General features: G+C 39.0%; 1 protein-coding gene across 5 annotated transcripts in view; it reads left to right on the top strand.

The window, feature by feature from the left end:
* Window positions 1-21,047, top strand: part of LOC149072996 (uncharacterized) — a 174,888-nt gene that overhangs the window by 84,047 nt on the left and 69,794 nt on the right. For all 5 annotated transcript variants that reach the window (XM_089246890.1, XM_089246889.1, XM_089246892.1 and 2 more), the window contains one exon: window positions 868-970. In XM_089246890.1, the coding sequence (XP_089103016.1) occupies window positions 868-970 (103 nt within the window). The remainder of the gene's footprint in view (window positions 1-867; window positions 971-21,047) is intronic.

The raw sequence follows: 21,047 nt of genomic DNA on the forward strand, positions 1-21,047 counted from the left end.
ATGATAGCCGCATCGTGTTAAATTTTTGCAGCAATTTTGTTAGTGCGTTCGTTCATATCACTAAAAATGTTTGTTAGCTGAGGCAGAAAATCACGAAAAATCTTCAGTAGACAAAAAATTTTTAAGCAGACACATTTGTTAGCCAAGGTATCACTGTACTTACACAGAATCGTTTTTTTTTCAATACTTGTTACAATTTTATATCTAATTAAGAAAATGTCAACCACTATTTATGCTCAAGTATTAATGCGTCATAAAATTTACGATTTATTTTTCCTTTCTAAATGTTCTTTATCCCTTTGAGTAAGTAGATCAATACGTTTCTTGTCTAAGTACATCCTTCAGATAGCGAACTTCTGTAATTCATGCTCACTTCCACATTATTGCAGTAGGATTCTATTTTCGGTTTCATTTATCCCAGAAATTCACCCTGACATAACCTCTTGCACAAAAAGGGATAGGTATGCACCACATAATGAAATATAATCAGTAAATTGTGTTAATTTATTCTAACAATTCCAATTAATGATTTTTTAAAATTAGTTTGTTGTGTTTACATTTACACGGATATTCGGCTGAACCAAATATTCAGCAAAAGGGCCGAATACCGAATAGAAGCCAAATATTCGTCTTGTCTCTCTTCTTTACTGTGCTGAAAGAAAGGGGAAAAAACACTTTTTCGTAACAAAAAAATATAATTACTGGTAACAGCGTTATTTCATTAGAGTAACAAAAATTGGGGGTGCACAGGGAGCATATTCCTTGGCAAGTTTAATTGAAAGTTGAGTCATTTTTGATTAAACCCTGATGACCAACGTAGTGATCATTGGTTTTAATAGCCATTGTCTTAATAATTTTTCTTTGTAGACACCTGTGGTTCATAGGCAAAGATTCTCGCCAAGAAATTCCCAGAAGCCATCTCCAGTTTCCAAAGTTGGCGCTGGTGGTTTTCCTGGAGTGTCAAAGAAAGGTTTGGTTCTTTAACTGTTATCATTGAGATTTGAAAAGCTGAAGAGCCAAAAAAACTGGTACAGGCATGCGTATGCAAATAAAGAGATATGGAGCCAATCAGAGTACGGCGCTGCGGTCGGCAATGCCTATATTACACAACAAGTGTCTGGCATAGTTGTTAGATTGGTTACTGCTGCTACAATGGCAGGTTATCAAGATTTAAGTGAGTTTGAATGTGGTGGTATAGTCGGCGCACGAGAGATGGGACATAGCATCTCCGAGGTAGCGATGAAATTTGGATTTTTCACGTACGACCATTTCACGAGTGTACCGTGAATATCGGAAGTCTGGTAAAAAATTAAATCTACGACATCGCTGCGGCCGGAAAAAGGACATGCAAGAACGGGACTGACGAGAATCATTAAACGTGACAGACGTGCAACCCTTCCGCGAATTGCTGCAGATTTCAATGCTGGGCCATCAACAAGTGTCAGCGTGGGAACCATGCAACGAAACATCATCGATATGGGCTTTCGGAGCCGTAGGCCCACTCTTGTACCCTTGATGACTGCACGACACAAAGCTTTACGCCTCGCCTGGGCCCGACAACACCGACATTGGACTGTTGAGGACAGGAAACACGTTGCCTGGTCTGACGAGTCTTGGTTCCAATTGCTTCGAGCTGATGGACGTGTACGGAGACAACCTCATGAATCCATGGACCCTACATGTCAACAGGGGACTGTTCAAGCTGGTGGAGGCTCTGTGATGGTATGGGGCATGTGCAGTTGGCGTGATACGGGACCCCTGATACGTCTAGATACGACTCTGGCAGGTGACAGGTACGTAAGCATCCTGTCTGATCACCTGCACCCATTCATGCCCATTGTGCATTCCAACGGAATTGGACAATTTCAGCAGGACAATGCGACACCCTACACGTCCAGAATTGCTACAAAGTGGCTCCAGGAACGCTCTTCTGGCTTTAGACACTTTCGCTGGCCACCTAAATCCCCAGACATGAACATTATTGAACATATCTGGGATGCCTTTCAACGTGCTGGTCAGAAGAGATCACCACCTCCTCTTACTCCTACGGATTTATGGACAGCCCTGCAGGATTCATGGTGTCAATTACCTCCAGCACTACTTCAGACATTAGTCGAGTCAATGCCACGGCGTGTTGCGGCACTTCTGCGGGCTCACTGGGGCCCTACATGATATTAGGCAGGTGTACCAGTTTTTTTGGCTCTTCAGTGTACATACATTTTATGTAGAACAATTTTTTCATTAAAATTGCAATGTTCCTGTGAGAAAAAAAGAAAATCATAGACTAAAAAATAATTTGGCAGAAGGAATTTTGAATGGAAACAAAGTTTGAATATGAAGTGTAAATGCTGCTTTTAATCCTTTCAACTTTTCAGATTATCTACTGGATGTTTACATTTTCATAGTTGCCTGTGCAGCAGTGGTTCTCAAAATTGTCTACTTGAAGTTGCTAAAGGATCCATAGAATGTGTTTTTCAAAACGGGGTTGGGGAAACAATAGCAGTAGGAGGACTGAAAATGACAGCACAGGAGGGGTATTTCTTACGTTGAAATGAAATTAAACATCTTTAACTGATTGCAACAACTATTGTTGAAGTGAAATTTCTATAGTGACGTTAAAGGGACACAATAGGGAATATCTGAGGGAGAGAAAACCATCATGAAAAAGTGAAATGCTTTTACCCTCAAAACCTGTTCTGTAGAATAACTGATTGTGTCATGAAGCAGATGGGTAGTGGTGGTGGTGCAATGCAAGAAATGGTTGCATTCCTGGTTCAATTAATGATTTCCTGACCCATTATTGCATTTCAGATGACTAGAATAAATCACCACTTTTTTCTTTTTTTAAAACATTTATTTTAACATTTCGAGAATCAGATCGTACACAATTAATATTTCATTCAACCTTGGTTATAAAGATTAAATTTTTCGTTAAAGTTCTTTTAATGACAGTTTCTAGAAAAAGTTTTGATCTCACCAATTACATAGCATCGGACCACCCTCACAAGTGTCATACGATTCAATTGAGAAGTTCGTCCCAACCATCATTCGATGATGTCATCGGAAAGCAGGCAGCCAACGGCATCTCAGACGAACTTCTGTACCAGTAGAATCAATGTATTCCAATTCAATCAGTAACGTAGCAGCCATGTGAAGAAATCTGACGACCAGAATTAACACATAATGTTGGTAGAGGCGATCAGCAACCAGGTGGAGCCGTGCGTAAGTCTGCTACTCAATTCCGCTATTACCATTCATGACGATGCAAAAGGCGATGTCTGGCGTGCACCCGACCGGGCAAAACACCTTAGTAGGAGCAGTTCAGTGCATTGGTGACTTGGTATATTTGTGCCGTTTCCAGCACACCGCCACTATTTAAAGGGCTATTCCCAGCATCCCCTGCTTCACCATCGAATCAGGATGCTCCATCTCCTGCTGTGGAAAGGTAAGTGCTATTTGCATAAATATTCAGAATAAAAATACGACGACATGAAATCTGGCAATACTGATATGTAAATAATGGCAGCGGACTGGTTCTCGGAGGTGAATTAAAGGTAAATAAATATTTTAAAATGACTAGATCTGGGACTATTCTGCGAGGGATCCAAGGGAATGTGACAGTGGCAGGGCCGTCAGACTTGCGGTTGTGTAAGGGAAAAAAATCTTATTTTCCTTACTGGTCACTCCTGTACATTCAGTCCTGTTTAAAATAAATTAGGTAGAGGGGTTGGTTTGGACAGTTTGTATTTAGCCATGAGGGCGCTGGTGTTCAGTTAGTTTTCTACTCTATGTATGATAATGTGCAAATTTTATTTTCTTCCCAATCAATTGTCAGGAGAAAGAGTCTACGTCGAAGCAAATTGGTAGAAGTTTCAGTCCATAAATGCAGGTAGCTGCAGAAACCTGTGGAATAATAGCAACAATTCTTGTGGTGTCAAACTGTGGAAAAGACAGTATTCACTGATACGAAGGCCGGTTGTATCAGCTAAAATTAGACAAAATTACGATTTAAGATAAAGTACTTAACTCCAGTTTCATTTTCCATCCTTATTTAATCCAACATTCATCACACTTCTTAGAATTTACATAATCATTTAATTACGCGAGGTGGCAAGTAATGAAGAGGAAGGAGCCAGTAATTAACTTACCGCCGCCAGGCAGAGGTGTCCTCTCGCGTCGAAGTTTCTTGTCACTCTGTCTGTGTGTTACCGTTTCTTCCTGAAGGTCTCATTCTATCTCGCCAAACACCTTATTGTGCTCCAAAACAGCGTAGTGTTCCCATATTATCACTTGCAGTTACGGTTAAATTGAGCAGGGAAATTATCACAAATTATTTCTCTGTATTATCCTTCTCCCCTTTGTAAAACTTGCCACCGAGGGATTTTCAACTAAATTTACCAGTTCATTGTTTCGTAATGTCCAAGTGTTCATAATGTCCTATTCTGTCCACCGCTGTGCATGCTGGTGTGTGTCTGGGTGACACTTGGCCTGGTGGACGATGCCTCGATGAAGCCTGGTCGACGATGCCTTGATGAAGTTTGCAAGGGTGCTGCAGTGTGGTGATGGCTTTGCATGCTGGTGTGTGTCTGGGTGACACTTGGCCTGGTCGACGATGCCTCGATGAAGCCTCTCCGACGATGCCTCGATGAAGCCTGTAGGGGTGACTTGACCCTGACAAACCATGAATGGACCCTGGTGTGGCATGGTCATGATGCAGCTCATCGTTGCTCCAGTATGGATGTGGATGTTTCAAAAAGGAAAAAAAAATATTCTTGGTTATATTGATATGTTACAAAACAACACACCTCTCCTGGCGACCACTCCTTCCCTCTCCAAACTTACCACCTGTACACTATGGCTTGCTGTACCGATTTGCCAAAATTTTTATCTATATTCAATTTGGAGAGACAATGCATGTGACTATACCAAAACATTCGAGTAGAGAGAGTGACGCCAGAAAAATAATACACATTCACCAACTCTAAAAAAAATTTAGATTTTTTTTTTTTTTTGATTTTTGCTCTTTCTCAACATCTCAATAGCAATCTCAACTCTAGAACAAATTCAAATTCCTAAAATTTCAATCAATTTCCGTATTCAATTTTGGCATACTGCAATTGAAACAATGTCTGGTTCCAATAATTCAAATTCAACAAACAAAAACAAATTATATTCAAAATTTTCCATCTATACTGACTTTGTATTTACAACAAGAGCTTGTTCGAAATTCATTCAAAATTTAAAATGTGATGTGTGAATTCGTTTGCATACAGTTATCAAAACATTCGAGAACAACCAAAAAATTCATCTCATACAATCATTATCAACAACTATCTTTGAGAACTGCAACCTTAGAATTACTGTTAAACTTTAAATTAATCTGATTTCATATATATATATATGTATATGTTATATATGTATGTATGTTTCATGTGTCAAACTGCAACTCAACCACGGGATCAGTGTGGAGGTGTTAAAGTTAGACACACTAATCAATGACAATTGTATCACCTCAACACAAGTTATTTTACAATGCCTGCACTGAAAAAATTTATGTTGTAGGCATGGATAGCATATCTCATGAAAGTATATCTCGAAACACTCATATAGTCAATCAGAAAAATTTTGCATCTTGAAAAATTTGAATGGCATCATTTAAGAGTTAAATTCTTGGCCTTAAGTCGTACCTGGCTTGAGGTTCTGGGTTGTCATTCGCCTCAAGTTCACCTTCTGGCTCACCAATTACATTCCCTTCTGTGTTCACCAAGTGCAAGTGTGAAAATCGTTGAGTGTATGGGATCATTCTGTTTACATGCGTGTTAAATGTTTTTCTAGTGACGAACTTTATAATTAACTTTTGAAAATCTCTCCAACACTCTAAAAGGACCTTCAAATTTAGGTTTGAGCTTCGATGACAACCCTGGTTTTAAGTTTGGAGTTTTTATAAAGCATAATGACCCAATTGGATAATCAAATTTTTCATTACTTTTTCCAATTCTACTGTGAGCCATATGTTTAACTTCTTGTTCCTTTAAATTTTGCAAAACTTTTTGAAATACTTCATTTAATGTTTGTACCAAATGTTGTATGTACTCAAATTTAGACTCGTGTGTTTGTGTTTCTGTGTTCAAAGTGTATGGTAATCTGATATCTCGACCATGTTCCAAAAAGAATGGTGATGTGTGTGTTGCCTCATGTATTGCTGAATTCAATGCTAACATTGTCTGGGGCAGACAAGTGTCCCAATCATCATTACTACACATGGAAGCCAAAATATTAGCAATGGATTGGTTTGGCTTTTCTACTCGTCCATTGACGTGTGCAGAATATGTGGAAATGTCTTTTCTGTATACCATGGACTTTACAAAATTCAGTGAATTCTGCACTAGTGAAATATCTAGCATTGTCTGTAATTAATGTGTGTGGACAGCCTCTATGTACAATGTAATTGTTGAAAAAAGTTTCAGCTATAGTTGTCCACTTAAGGTCTGACAGTGGAACGAGATGTATGTACTTCGAAAAAGCATCTATCATGGATAGAACATAACTGTGACCTGATTTAATTTCGTAGAAAAGAAATACAAGGGTTTCACTTCACCATTGGGGTATCTCTGTTCAAGAACTGCACCTACACCTTTACATGATGCATCTGTTATCTGCAGCTCTGCTGAGGGATCTGGCAATGCCAAAACAGGGGGCTTTAATATAGCACTCTTAATGTCCTCGAATGCAGCTTGGGCCTCGTCATTCCATACGAATGGTACATTTTTCTTCAAAAGTGTAGTTAAAGGGTGGGCACGAAAAGAAAAATTCTTGATGTACCGACGATAGAACCCACTACAGCCTAAGAAAGATTTTAGTTGTTTCTGATCAGTGGGGACAGGAAATTCATTAATGGACACTGTCTTATCCTTATCTATCATCATACCCTGAGGAGTAACTATGTACCCAAGAAATTTACAAGATTTAGTGAGAAACTGACATTTTTCGGGATTGAATTTCAGACGAACATCTTCAAATCTCTGAAGTACCCTTTCTAATAACACCAGGTGTTCGTCAATAGTCTTAGTGAACAAAATTATATCGTCTATATATACAAGAGCACCATTGTGTAACAAATCACCAAGAACTTCCTGAGCAATAGACTGAAAAGCCTTAGGTGAATTTTTCAATCCAAAACACAATCTATTAAATTCATATTTGTCACCGTCAGGTGTAGAGAACGCTGTTTTGTGTCTATCATCTGGGTGTAGTGGTATCTGATTAAAAGCAGATTTCATGTCTAATGCTGAAAAATAATTTGAACCAGATATCTTGTGCAAAATGTCGTCTAGTGTAGGAATGGCAAATTCTTGTGTTACAGTGATTTCATTCAGCCTATGAAAGTCAAGAACTAGGTGCCACTTAGTGCGTTGCTTGACAAAAAGTGCTGGGATGTTATATTGTGATTGAGATTTCGATACGATTCCAGCTTTTTCTAAGTCACTGACTTGTTTGCAAAACTCAGATCTCAAATTGTAGGGGATTTTATATATAGGACATCTTATGTCCTTATGGGTTTTCGTGTGCTAGTGTGATTTCGTGTGGTTCAGTTAAAGCTGCTGATAACTCAATGGTAGAGCGAGCAAAAGCACTCGAATGTTTTAACAAGAGTTTCAACAGTTTGTGTTTGAGATGTGTGTCCACACCATGAAAAGAAAAATCTTTCTCGCACAAAGGTAATGGTATTATATCTGAAACGTTAATGTCTGTGGGAATCTCTTCAAAATTGTTGACAGTACAAATTTTCATATTTTTATTTAACATTATTGGCTCCCTAGACAAGTTAGTTACTTTGACACTGGTTTCTTGTTCATCACTGTTTACATTAACAATAGGAGATGTTATCTCTACACCTTTGTGTTGCAGTTTGGGACTGATAACAACTCTCGCTTCTACACTAGAATGTGGCAAAACAGGTACATGGACGTTAACAATGGTGCTTTGGTTAGGGGGCAAGAAGGTTTTATTTTTCAATCTCATAGATATGTCTTCCCCGTTCAAATTTGTTGATTTTCCTCCCATCTAAAGATTTACAATTGGTACAGTAATGTCATTAAATTTCAAATAATTATTCTTCATGTCAATGATAGATCGCCTACTTTTCAGAAAGTCATATCCCAAAATAGCCTGATACCCGGTCAGTAATTCAAATTGTGTGACATAAAAATTATGTTCAGTTCGTAAATTGCCTATAGCAATAGGAATTTTGTATGATTCACTGATGGCTACGTCACCTCCATTTACTGCCCTAATTTGAATACTTGCCTTCATCGGTTTCAATTTACCATGCAAATTTATTTTACCAAAAAGATCTGGAGAAATGAGTGAAACCGATGCTCCTGAATCTATCAATGCAAGAAAATCATGGCTATTTGAGTTGACTTCTACAGCTGGCAGAAAAAATTTAGGACCAAAATTTGAATTTTGGGGAGATCGCACAGTTGGCCCAACATGAGTATTTAATTTTGGCGCCTCCCTTGCCCGTTTAAATTTTGCCTGTTTCCTCTATTGTTTCGCTGAGTGTTGTGTGTAAAATGCACTCTCCTACCTCCTGAGTGTGATCGATTGCGCTGTGTACTCTCTCGTTTTATCCAACAATCTGCTTGTACATGTCTGACACGGCCATAAAAAAACATGTTATGTGTGCTCGTGGTATGTGTGTTCGGCTGTTTCTCTGTGTGTACGTATTAACTTGTTGTGAGCTCAGATTGTGTACTTGCATGGTGAGCTCTCTAATCTGGTCGCTCAATTGAGACACTATGTCTCCTTGTGCCTCTTCTCTACTCCGCAGTGAGCTCATGTAAAGTTTGTTATTTGCCTCCTCAGTGAGTGCATCAGTTACAGCTTGGTCAAAATTTGGAGGGGCTCTGCTAAGCACATGGCGTTGTATGTCGGGTCTAAGCCCAGCAGCAAAACGAGCCTGCAGTAACCTGTCATTGGCTGCTATGACCTCTGGAGAAATGGCGGCTGTGTTTTGGAAAACCCTGTTGTCAAGGTGTCGCACTCGAGTGGCAAAATCTTCAACTGACTCCTGTTCCTGCTGTACACAGGTTGCCAGGGTGTGCAACTGGGTAGGCAGGGGCACTTGTTTCTCAAATCTCGAGACCAACTTCTGGGAAAACTCCGAAAAACTGGAAATTTGGTCATTTTGTGGGACTGAAAAAAAATATGCCTCAGCAGTTGCCGTCAATTTTAATTTAGCGATGGAAATTTTGTCATCTTCGGACCACCCGCTGAGTCGCGCAACTTCGTTTATTTTATTCAAAAAATTTCTCACGCTGCCTGAACCTTCTCCCGAGAACGGTGGAATTAAATCCACAAAAGAAGCATTGAAATTTGCTGTGGGGACTCGTCTGATTGTGCGTGTAACCACGGGTGCTCGGCGTTGAATGCGTCTATTCATTTTTTTCAAGATGCAATTATAAATACTTTTAAATACACAATGAAATTTTACAACATGAAATACTTTACACAAGCCACCAATTATTAATTAATTCCAATTAATTCAAGACTTCATTACGAATTTTCACGTCACGTGGTTTCACAAGAGAAAAAAAAACGTGGTCACATTAAAATTATATTTTACCGAACAACAAAAAAAATACTGATAGAATCGTGAATATTACAATTATTTCATTAAAATAAAATCGTGGATTGAGAGACATTGCACAATAAGAAGTGGATGGATGCGGATTAACCGAGGATTGGTCACGGTACCAGTGTGACGAAGGCCGGTTGTATCAGTTAAAATTAGACAAAATTACGATTTAAGATAAAGTACTTAACTCCAGTTTCATTTTCCATCGTTATTTAATCCAACATTCATCCCACTTCTTAGAATTTACATAATCATTTAATTACGCGAGGTGGCAAGTAATGAAGAGGAAGGAGCCAGTAATTAACTTACCGCCGCCAGGCAGAGGTGTCCTCTCGCGTCGAAGTTTCTTGTCACTCTGTCTGTGTGTTACCGTTTCTTCCTGAAGGTCTCATTCTATCTCGCCAAACACCTGTGCGCCAACCGACACCCTCTTGTGCGCCAAAACAGCGTAGTGTTCCCATATTATCACTTGCAGTTACGGTTAAATTGAGCAGGGAAATTATCACAAATTACTTCCCTGTATTATCACCTTTTTATCAGGGTTGGACAGTTTCTTCGGAAGTGCAAAAGAAACTCAGAAAAACCATGGAAAAAACTGGCCAGGAAACTTGTTTTCTTTCAATATAATTTATCATACGAGTTTTAGAATTTGTTTTAGATCAGTGTTCCCCAAAGTGCGTTACATCGCCCTCTGGTGGGCGATGGAATGGTCCAGAGGGGCGATAGAAGCTAAAGACTTGACATAAGATCCTATGGTTCACTTGAGTTAACCATATGGGGTTTAACCATTATGGAGTGATAAGAAAAAGCAATTTCTGAAGAAGGGGGCGATGGAACAAAAAGTTTTAGAAGCTATGATTTAAAGATATAGTTGATGTATATTATCTATAGTATTAAGTAAATTTAATTTCATCAACCTATATTTATTTAAATCAATAACTGCTTTAAATCAATAACTGCATCTATCTTTTGTAAAGTTGGGCTGTTTTTTCCAAGTGGGAGCAGTGCCGTCTTAAAGCATGGACCCACCCGGGCACCTCAAGATAAGAGGGGCCTCACAAAAATAAGATCTGGTTGTAATTTTCGAGAATTTACCTGGTTGGGCCTCAGAAAAATCACTTGGCCCGGGGGGGGGGGGGGCATGATGCTCTTAAGACGGCCCTGAGTGGGAGACACTAGTTTTCTTTTTGTAATCATTATTTACATTGTAATGTGAGATACAGCAAATACATTTTTCTTAATACCTCTGATAATTTTAAATTAGGCCTATATGGCAATTTATCAATTTCACATGTGCAATCTTCTGACCAAGGTCACATATCTAGCTGAAGCTTCTCATTAGACACTTGAAATTTCATTGAAAGTTCAATATCCATTTATTCAATTACAATCTAATTGACAAAATTAAATAGCTCTCTAAATAACAAAACAATTATTCATTTATTAAACGGCACCGATTTTTTTCATGCATAAATACATTTCACTCTTTCCCAAACATTATTAGAAAACAGATATATGTTTACATTAATTTTATTCAGAAATCTAATAAGCAATAATTTCAATGTCAGAAAATATCAAAATCCTCATTTTCTTTACTGCAATGCAACATTGTATAACAAAACAAAAGTTTTTTAGCAGTTTGCTGTGATCAATTTCTTTACTTACAATGAATGAATACAAAAGACGAGAAAATTATTCCGTGTCCTGCAGAACTTAAATAATGCTTAAAAGCATTTTCACATGCCCACAAAGTTCATTGGGTATGTTGCGTAACTTGGGAACACCCTTGTACCAGGTAACTGGATCCAGTCTTTTTCTTACAGTCATTGAAATAAGTTTTGGGAAATAGACCACTTTCTTTCTCGAAAAATATTACAGAAGGCAACACTTCATTTTCTTCTACCCATTTCCTTGCAGTTTCTTTCTGTTCATGACTTGACCTTTCTCCTTTGCCTATCTTATGCATCCAAGCTACAAACATATGAGGAAGAATTGCTTTGTTAAACCTATCCATCACAGTATGGAAATGAGGTTTAAGTTCATTTTGTAGAAGGGCAAGCCATTCATGGGTTGCATCAGCAATATTTGCTGTGTCTTTCTGTAGATGGTCCAGAGCAACAGAAACAGGCCATAATTGCTTTACAAGATCTTTAACTTGTTTATGTAAGGAATGAAAGTTTCTAATAACATCTGTTATTGCGCTATTAATATCATCAAAATGCTCATTTACAATACTTGAATAATATGTGCGGTTTGTTAAGAATGACTGGAGACATTTCAACTGGCTGTTCCATCAAGTTTCACGTGGCAGTTGTGGTTTAGTAGCACAAGCACATCCTCTCAACCACGCTCCAGAAATATGGTGATTTCTGAAATATTTTTGAACTTTCACCACATGAGCTATAATATTTTGCCCAAGCAAGTTTAAACATCCATGAGAAATTACATTAAACTCTTCTTTTTCAATCTCTTTGTACATTTTCACCATACAGTTTGTATTATCAGTGACAATACTTTTGACATGGCAGTTATATTTGTCTGTTGCTTTACGTATGACCTATATGCTTGAATCAATCGGGTATTCTGCACTTTTGTGGATACAACCTGTATCAACAATGTTGACAAGATATGATTTCCCCTCAGTATTTAAGGCTGCAACAGTGAGAGATTCATTATGGACTTTACTCCATCCATCAACAAAGTTGTATTCTTTCCTTTGAGATCTCTAATCGTTTTATCCTGTAATTCATTGTGAATATTATCCGAAATATTTGTAGCAAGGGCCTTCCTGGTTGGTGGTGTGTATCCTGGTAAATAAGTTTTCATATAATTTTTTTGAAATTTTCGCTCTCTCCACATGTGATAATGGTACATTACAAAAATAAAAGAAGATGCCAATCACCTTATCCAATTATGTTTTTCACTCTCTTTTGTAGAACAACAAAACACATCAATTGCAATTTCCTTCTTAGGAAATTTTCAGTTTCAACGACTGAATTCATTCTCTCTTGGTCTAGCTGATCTCTAAAAACTTCATCTCTTACATTAGTAGAGTTACTAATATATTTTTCACATGATTGATTATGGACACGCATTCTACAGGCTTTCACACTTTGCACATGTCCACAAGCTTTACATTTAGCTTTTAACATTTTGCCATTTTCCTTTATCTTTTGGAAATAAGTCCAAATAGGATCTTTTCTTCTACCTTCCATATTAATTTTTGCACAGAGGACCCCTGAGAATAGAAAGTGTTTTACAAGGCCAATCTGATGAAGCTCAACACACCTAATTACCTGCAAAATTCTATTTTAACTTAAAAAATTCAGCACTTTTAAATTATACTAGCACAGGACTGCAGGACCAGCTAGAACAACTACAGGAAGAAGATAAAGGGCCTTGCACTATGACTAGGTCCAGTTATCCTCCTCTAACCTTGGGAAGCAGTAATTTATGGCTCTCTATACAAAGGCCATAGAATAATGATTGATTGGAGATTTTCTCCCCCACCAAGCCTCTTTCTTTGAAATTTCAAAAGTATGGGGAAAAGTAATGCTGGTTGCCAATGACATTTAGCAAGCAGACTTCTTATCTTTCACCTTAATTATTTGACCATGTGTCAGGACCCAGTAATAGTGAGAAGGGTGCATAAAGCAGGGATCCCAGGATTCGTGGTTTGTGACCCAAGGTAAGATAGCTAAAGTGAAATATAAGCCTTTGTTGGACATAAACCCCAAAATGCTATCAGCAACCGAAGCCCGCATAAGGAAAATCCTGTACTTTTTCGGAAATTTCAAAAATAGACACTTGGCGGGGAGAGAAAATTCAGGGAGTGTATAAAATGGTTCTGTGTGTTAGCTGTAGGACAATGTCTTTTATCTTTGCCTCTTTTTTTTTAACACGTTATTTCTTGTTTGGAAATTTTTACCCATATTTTTAGTTGTACTTATACTTTTGTCAGGTGACCATGTGGACAACGAAGGAGAACCCATGATATGGGATCCCAGAAATGACTATCATAAGGACAGGTTTAAAGTGTGTGACACCTGGAAAAGAATCCAAAGTAGTTTAAGTTTTGATATTAAAGTAATTGGTTTTTCTCGCAGTGATTAAAGCATTGCACTAATAAAATACAATTTGATGAGATAATTTCACTCAGTCAACTCTTTGTTAATTTAAAATAATTTTAACTGTAATTTAACATTCTTTACATGATAGTGATGTTTAATTTTGAATTCTAATTACCTGTTGTGGTTCTTATTGACTGACATCATCCACCATCGCCTTTTGAGCTGCACTTTTCTTCTTTGAACACATTCTAATTCTTTGTCCAATAATATGCAACAGTGCAAATAAGCAGTCTTCCTTCTCTATCCATTTCGAAATGTCTGAACCTTCCCTGTTGGCTAGATGTTCCCCCAGTTCCTTTCTGTGGCCTTTGTATAGAAAGCCATGAAAGTTATTGCTTTCCCAAGACCTGAAGACAAAAACCTCAAAAGACAGCAACCTCTGATCCTGACAAAGACTTTTATTATTTTTTACTTTAATTATCTTACCCTTTCTCTTCCAGCCATGAATCTTTGAGATCCCCACTTAAGAACTTCTCTTTGTCCATCCCATTCTGTTTAATTAATCCTAACTTCAAAGAAGTTTACAAGGGCCTGCTGTTGTTGTTCCTCATATGTCCTGGGTGGGTGGTTCAAGGTCAGGGACACAAAGGGGACCTATGACTCACTATATTCTTTGTCTCCAGCCTTCTGCAGCTGGAGTTGTGACTTTGATAATGAGGCAAAATAAAGCCCTGTAGAGACATGGGTAAACTCAAACTTGTACTTGGGGGGGGGGGAAATATGCTGTTTGATAGATTCTTCTAGATAGACTTGAATGCAAGATGGTCTTTATATTGATCTACATAAAGAAAACTAGTTTCTCCTTTGCTCCAAGCAGAAGAAAACTGCTTAGAAAGAAAGATATTAAATGCTTGTTACTAACATAAAAGTTCATACATATAGTAAATACATTTTTGTTTTTACCAGTAGTAAATATTATTAGGCTTATGGCAATTTACACTTATGTAGTTATTACCTTAGCATACATGTCTCTTTTTTCAAGGTTATACAATTTCTTTGAAAGAGAAAGAAAACTGGTGTTAACTTATTTCTTTTTTCCTAGGTTTTTTTTTTTCTTTTCTTCTGAGTAGGAAAGTAAGAAACTGGGTTTCTTTGTCACACATGTTATAACTCAAACTCACTCAAATGTATTATGAATTCTCTGCATGGATCTACATTAGTGTTTCTCAAGGTGGGCGGCAACATACGTATCGCCTCCCCCCCCCAGGAGGCAATGGGCTGGTTTGGGGGGGGGGTGAAGTTATGAGTTACGTAAGATGCAATGGGTTGACTTGAGTTGGGGGTAGGGTGCAATGGGAAAAATAATTTTGAAGATTATGGATCAGAAAGTTGAGAGAACTATGATCTATATCAGTGGTTCCCAAAGTGGGCAATATCGCCCCCTGGTGGGCGATGGAACCTACTGATTTAACATAGGATCCTATCGGTTTACTTCAGTTGGGGGCGATGAGAGGAAACAATTTCTGATGAAGGGGAGATGGAATGAAAAGTTTGGGAGACTATATGATCTATATGAATAAAATATAAATTATTTTTTTAATTAATATTAATAAATTAATAGATAGCTTATAGATGTTAGAATTTTAGTTTGTTTTAAACTCTTTTATAGTTTATATACTTTTTTAACATCCTTTTGGTTTAGTGTTATTTCTTCGTTCTTCTGCTGGCGTGGGACAAACCCAACCCTGCTTTTTATGCCTATAATTATTGAAAATGGCAAACAGAGACCTCTTTCCTTCTATCAGCCACCTTATTTTTTTTCAAGAAGTATTGTTTTTCTTCCCAATTGATAGGTACAAGAAAGCGTCAACGTGAAAGCAAATTGGTAGAAGTTCCAGTTAATACAAATACAAATACAACGCCACAACAGGCAAAATGCCCAACGAGGTGGCTGATAAAAAGATGCCCATAAAAATATGGTTGTCATATGTTTCAAAAATACAGCAACCCAATTAAAAATGCAATTAACACAAATTACAAACAATATATACACATGATAAAACATTATACAATGCCCATAAAGAATACTTATGGTTGTCTTATTCTAAGAATGGATAGCTTCTCGATTTACCCCAACATGTTTATCGTATTTCTTTTTAAACGTGTCAATTGTGTTACAATTTACTACCTCCGGGGGTAAGCTATTCCATTTATTAACAACCCTATTGGAGAAAAATTCCCTGTGACACCATAACCTTGCATTGTCCCTCACCAATCGATACTGGTGTCCCCTTGTAAAAGCAGTCGATTGGCGGTGTACTAAAAGTTCATGGTCCATCCTATCCATCCCATTGAAAATTTTGAACACTTCGATCATATCTCCTCGACACCTGCGTTCATCCAATGTAAACATATTCAAAAAATGAAGTCTTTCTTCATAACTCAAGCCCTGTGTGCCAATAAGGACACGCGTAGCTCTTCTCTGCACCCCTTCAACCAAGTCTATGTCCCTCTGTAGGTATGGTCTCCAAAACCTTACAGCATACTCCAGTCCAGGACGAACTAAGCCTCGAAAAAGCGGAAGAATGACTTTAGGAGAACGCGAAGAGACCTTTTTGAAAATGAGACCAAGCATTCTATTCGATTTTTTGACAACCGCTGAACAATGTTCAGAAAACTTAAGTCGCTCGTCAATGAGATTCCCAAATCGGTGACTCTAGTTGCATCCGGGATAGTGACACCATTCAACTCGTAAGAGAACCGTGGGTTGTTCGAACCAAAATGAGCGACCATGCACTTATCTACGCTAAACGTCATGCTCCATTCATTTGCCCATGCTGCAATCTTGTTTAAGTTGGTCTGGAGCAACTCCCTATCGCTTTCATTCCCGATTACCCCCATTAGCTTCACATCATCTGCGAATTTGCTAGTAATTCCATCGATACCCTGATCGAGTTTATCAATAAAAAGTGAAAAAAGTATGGGGCCAAGGACACTTCCCTGAGGAACTCCACTTGTGACGTCTGTCCAACCAGAGAATTCCCCGTTCACCATAACTCGTTGTGACCTATCTCTTAACCACGATTCTATCCAATTCAGCAAGTTGCCCCCTATTCCAATCTCGTGTAAACGCTTCAAGAGTTTGCCATGTTGGACCCGATCGAATGCCTTCTGGAAATCAAGGTAAACAACGTCGACATTTTTGCTCTTACCCAAAGCCTTAGTCACGTAATCATAGAAGCAAAGGAGGTTAGTTACACATGACTTCCCCTTCCTGAACCCATGCTGATTATCCGACAATACATTATTCTCGTCTATCCACTTCACAAACTGCCTTTTGATGATAATTTCCAAAATTTTCGAGAGGGAGCTCGTCAAACTCACTGGACGATAATTAGACACCACTTCTCTACTACCCTTCTTAAATATCGGAACAACGTTAGCCAGTTTCCAATCTCTCGGGACGATACCCTCAGCAACACTACTCCTGTATATCTGTGCGACTGGCCCCAACAATTCATTAGCACCTTCCCTGAGAACCCTGGGATAGATATCATCTGGTCCTGGTGCTTTGCTTGCACATACATTTCTTAGAAGATTTAGGACCTCCACGTCTTCCACTTGAATATCATTGAGCGTTTTATTACCCCATGCAACACCCGTATATCGAATATCATTATCTCCATTAAAAACCGACGCGAAAAAGTCATTGAAAGCACTACACATGCCTACATTGCTCTCTACTTTTGAGCCTCCTATCGAGAGGGGGCCAACTGTCCCCTTACATCCATTATTGACGTATCGAAAAAATGATTTTGGGTCAGAGCCAATGTTATGTGCCAACCTAGATTCAACTTGCTTTTTACTATCCCTTATCGCTTTCTTCAACAGTCTTCTTTTATCAGTAAACAATGATAGGTCACCTCGTCCACTTTTATACTCTCTGAATGCTCTTTTCTTTTCAAGATAAAGGTTCCGCACGCTATCCGTGAACCATAGAGGGTGTGATGTACAAACACGCTTTTTTCGAACAAAGGGTATGACGTCGTGCAAAACAGAGGACAGCTTCGTACTAAATTCTTCCCATTGACTTACCACCCCTACTGATTCCAACCGGTCTTTGAAAACTTCCGCTAACCTTCTTCGCAAAACATCAAAGTTAGTTCTCCGAAAACAAGGAACCAGTCTTTTGTTATCAACCTCACCCGAGGAAAAGTTACAGAGAAATCTGACGATACGATGATCACTGGAAGAAAACTCTTCCCCCGCCGAAACATGTTCAACTAGATCCTCAGAACTAGTAAGAACTAAATCCAAAATAGCAGTACCCCTAGTGGCTTCTGATACATGCTGATACAAAAAATTTTCGAGCACCAACTTAAGAAAGTCTCTTTCATACTGATTTCCAGATGAAAGGTTCTCCCAATCAATACCCGGGTAATTGAAATCCCCTAGTATGAGAACCCTCTTTCGCTTACACATGTAGGAAATTTCATCATGCATTTTGGCGATATAGTTTTGATCCCTATTCGGTGGATTGTAACAAACCCCAACAATAAGCTTATGACGTCTTTTGTTCTCAAGTTCAACCCATATGGTTTCAATATCACTTCTCTGCACGTTACACTCTCTAGCCTTCAAACATGATTTCACGTATATCAACACTCCACCCCCTTTCCTATCAGATCTATTTCTCAAAAAAGTATCGTATCCGGAGATGTGTAAGAAAGATTCATCCCCATCGTTTGCCCAAGTTAGTGATGCAAGAAGCTGCAGCCATCTGTTGGACAATATTGACTGTTCTAGTGCTGTTGCAAATAGCGAAAAAGATGGTAATCACCTTTCTTATAATTTCCTAAAATTATATCAAGGGTGACTGATGGGTAAATTCATGTCTTAGCACAGGGTGTCTGCCATCACGGAAAACTCACGAAGTCCCGGTAAAGTTGCGGAATGAGAAAAAGGTCACGGAAGTCTTGAAAATTCACAAAATTTGTGTGAAGGTCAGATTTTTTTGATTCTCCAGTGATCTTTTCCCCCCTAAAATCTAGGCTTTGCAGAAGCTGTGGCATTCAAAATTTTTTTCTTCTCTCTCGGGTTTTATTCCTACTTTTTTTTGCCCCGGAGGGATGAATTGAGTAGCAACAGAAAAAAATGTCAATGTGTGGCCACCGTACATTGGGGCAGACATTATATGGAAAAAGCTATTTAGACTATGAACAGCAAAGAACTTTTTTTTTCTTTTCCGGACCTTATAACATCTGTAATATTCCCCCTAAAGCAGTGTTCTCACAATCGTGTGATAATTCCTAGAGGAGGAGTGGGGACTGTAATTGACCACGGCAGTAGAGTCCTCTTGGGAACAATATAGGTTTTTCGTAGAAAGGACATGACCTTGCCCTCACATCGTGGAGCAGGGCGTTTGGATCTTTGGCGGGTCCATAAGCAGAAGTTTTCACTGGGTGAGGTCTTTAGTGAATTTATGACATGAAAAACAATAATGGTGATTGTGCCAGGCCTTAGGGCAGCCTGTCAGCAGGGCCGTCTTAAGAGCATCATGGGGCCCCGGGCCAAGTGATTTTTCTGAGGCCCTACCTAGTGAAATCTAGAAAATTTTATCTAGATCTCATTTTTGTGAGGCCCCTCTTCTCTTGAGGCCCCCAGGCCATGCCCGGGTGGGCTCATGCATTAAGACAGCACTGCCTGTCAGCCTCATCCTTGTAGGGTCCAGGTGAAAGGGCACAAATTTTTCCCACGTAAAAGAAGAAAAATTTTCTTTCAAATTATCATTATTTTTTTTTTTATCACTTTGATTTTTACTATAACGAACTATACACTAGCTATAACGAATGCCAAAATCGTACAGCATACGCATGCCACAGAACAAGATCGTTCAAGAAAAGATAGACATCAAACTCGTTGGCCATTAATTGTGCTGCAACACGACATTTAAGCGAAACTTAAAGGAGTACCACAGTGTTTCTGAAAGTGTGCGTCGTGGCTCCTAGGAGTGTCATGGCGAGCTCAAAATATGGATTTGTGCACACAAAACCTATGCCTTAAAGTCGTTCTTTTATATCGTGATAAAAACTGCGAAACATCTTGGGAAGATGCAGACAGCTGGCAAAAGAGAACCATTGTAATACAGTAACAAGCTTATGATCTAAACCAACACCTAAGCATGATGATACAGCAAATAACAAGCGTCTAATATCAGACTTCTAAAAATGTGAATAGGAAAAGGAATGTGAAATCCATCCTTTTGAAAGGGCCGTTGGTTGGTCTAGTGTAGTGTTTCTCAATTGCCGGGCCCTGGCATCCGCCAAACTAGGCCGTTGTAACGTATCGGGATCCGATCCCTCTACGTTAATGGTGATCTTGTCGTTATGTGGGGAAATTCCTTCTTATTTTAGACTCCAGTTACCGGAAACCACCCGAGGACCTGCTGGCAAACCGGTAAGGGCCAGAATGTTCGCTTAGTTCGGCAGTCGACGGGTGGGGTCTTTCGGCTGTCGAACGAGAACGGGCCAGAGGTCGAGCTACTGATGTCCCACATAAATTAATTTCCCTCATGACGACGATGCCGCTATTTTCGTGGAGGGGTTTGATCCAGAATATGTATAGTTGGGCGAGGCTTAAGGGTTTGCCCAGTTAATTAATTTTATTTTCATTGAAGAACCTCCCGGGGGAGTTGTTGCAAGTCTCGTTGTACGGAAAATATAGTGTTGTACTCACTTATTTTCGGCGGGGGGCTGCAGACCTCCGTCGGAACAATTCATTTCTTATTGTCTTGTTGGTAATGTTTACATAATCGGGAGAGTCTGATCAGCTCTCCGGATTGTGTCATGTTGCCAGATTCCAATGTAATAATTGAATTGTAATGTTTATAATAGTGACGCATGAATATGTAAATCCGATATTTTTGTTGAGGCGAAAAGGCCTTGCGAGGACATGTGGTCCCAAACTTCTTGTAAAATGGGAGTATAAATTCCTCCCTCTTTGTCTCTCACATCGCGTTCATCTTTTCTTGTTCTATTCAACTGAAGCCCTCTAGTAGGACGGTTCACCGTCTTGCTACCGTATCCATTGGCCTTAAGCTGATTTGTTAAAATGCAATAATTTACATAGTTTGAATCCGTTTTCCGGCAGGTCCGGAATCAAAAATATAAAATAATCTTCACAGTCAAAGTTCTTCATTGCTGATCGAGGTGGTTCGGCCCTCAACCGAGAGGCCCCCGGAGCTGAGCAAGGTTGTTCGGCCCTCAACCGAGAGGCCCCCTGGAGCTGATCAAGGTAGTCCGGCCCTCAACCAAGAGGCCCCCGGAGCTGAGCAAGGT

This window comes from Pholcus phalangioides, unplaced genomic scaffold (assembly GCF_987345545.1).
Source record: "Pholcus phalangioides strain wild (caught in Gottingen) unplaced genomic scaffold, Ppha-v1.0 ptg000017l_1, whole genome shotgun sequence".
Lineage (NCBI taxonomy): Eukaryota > Metazoa > Arthropoda > Arachnida > Araneae > Pholcidae > Pholcus > Pholcus phalangioides.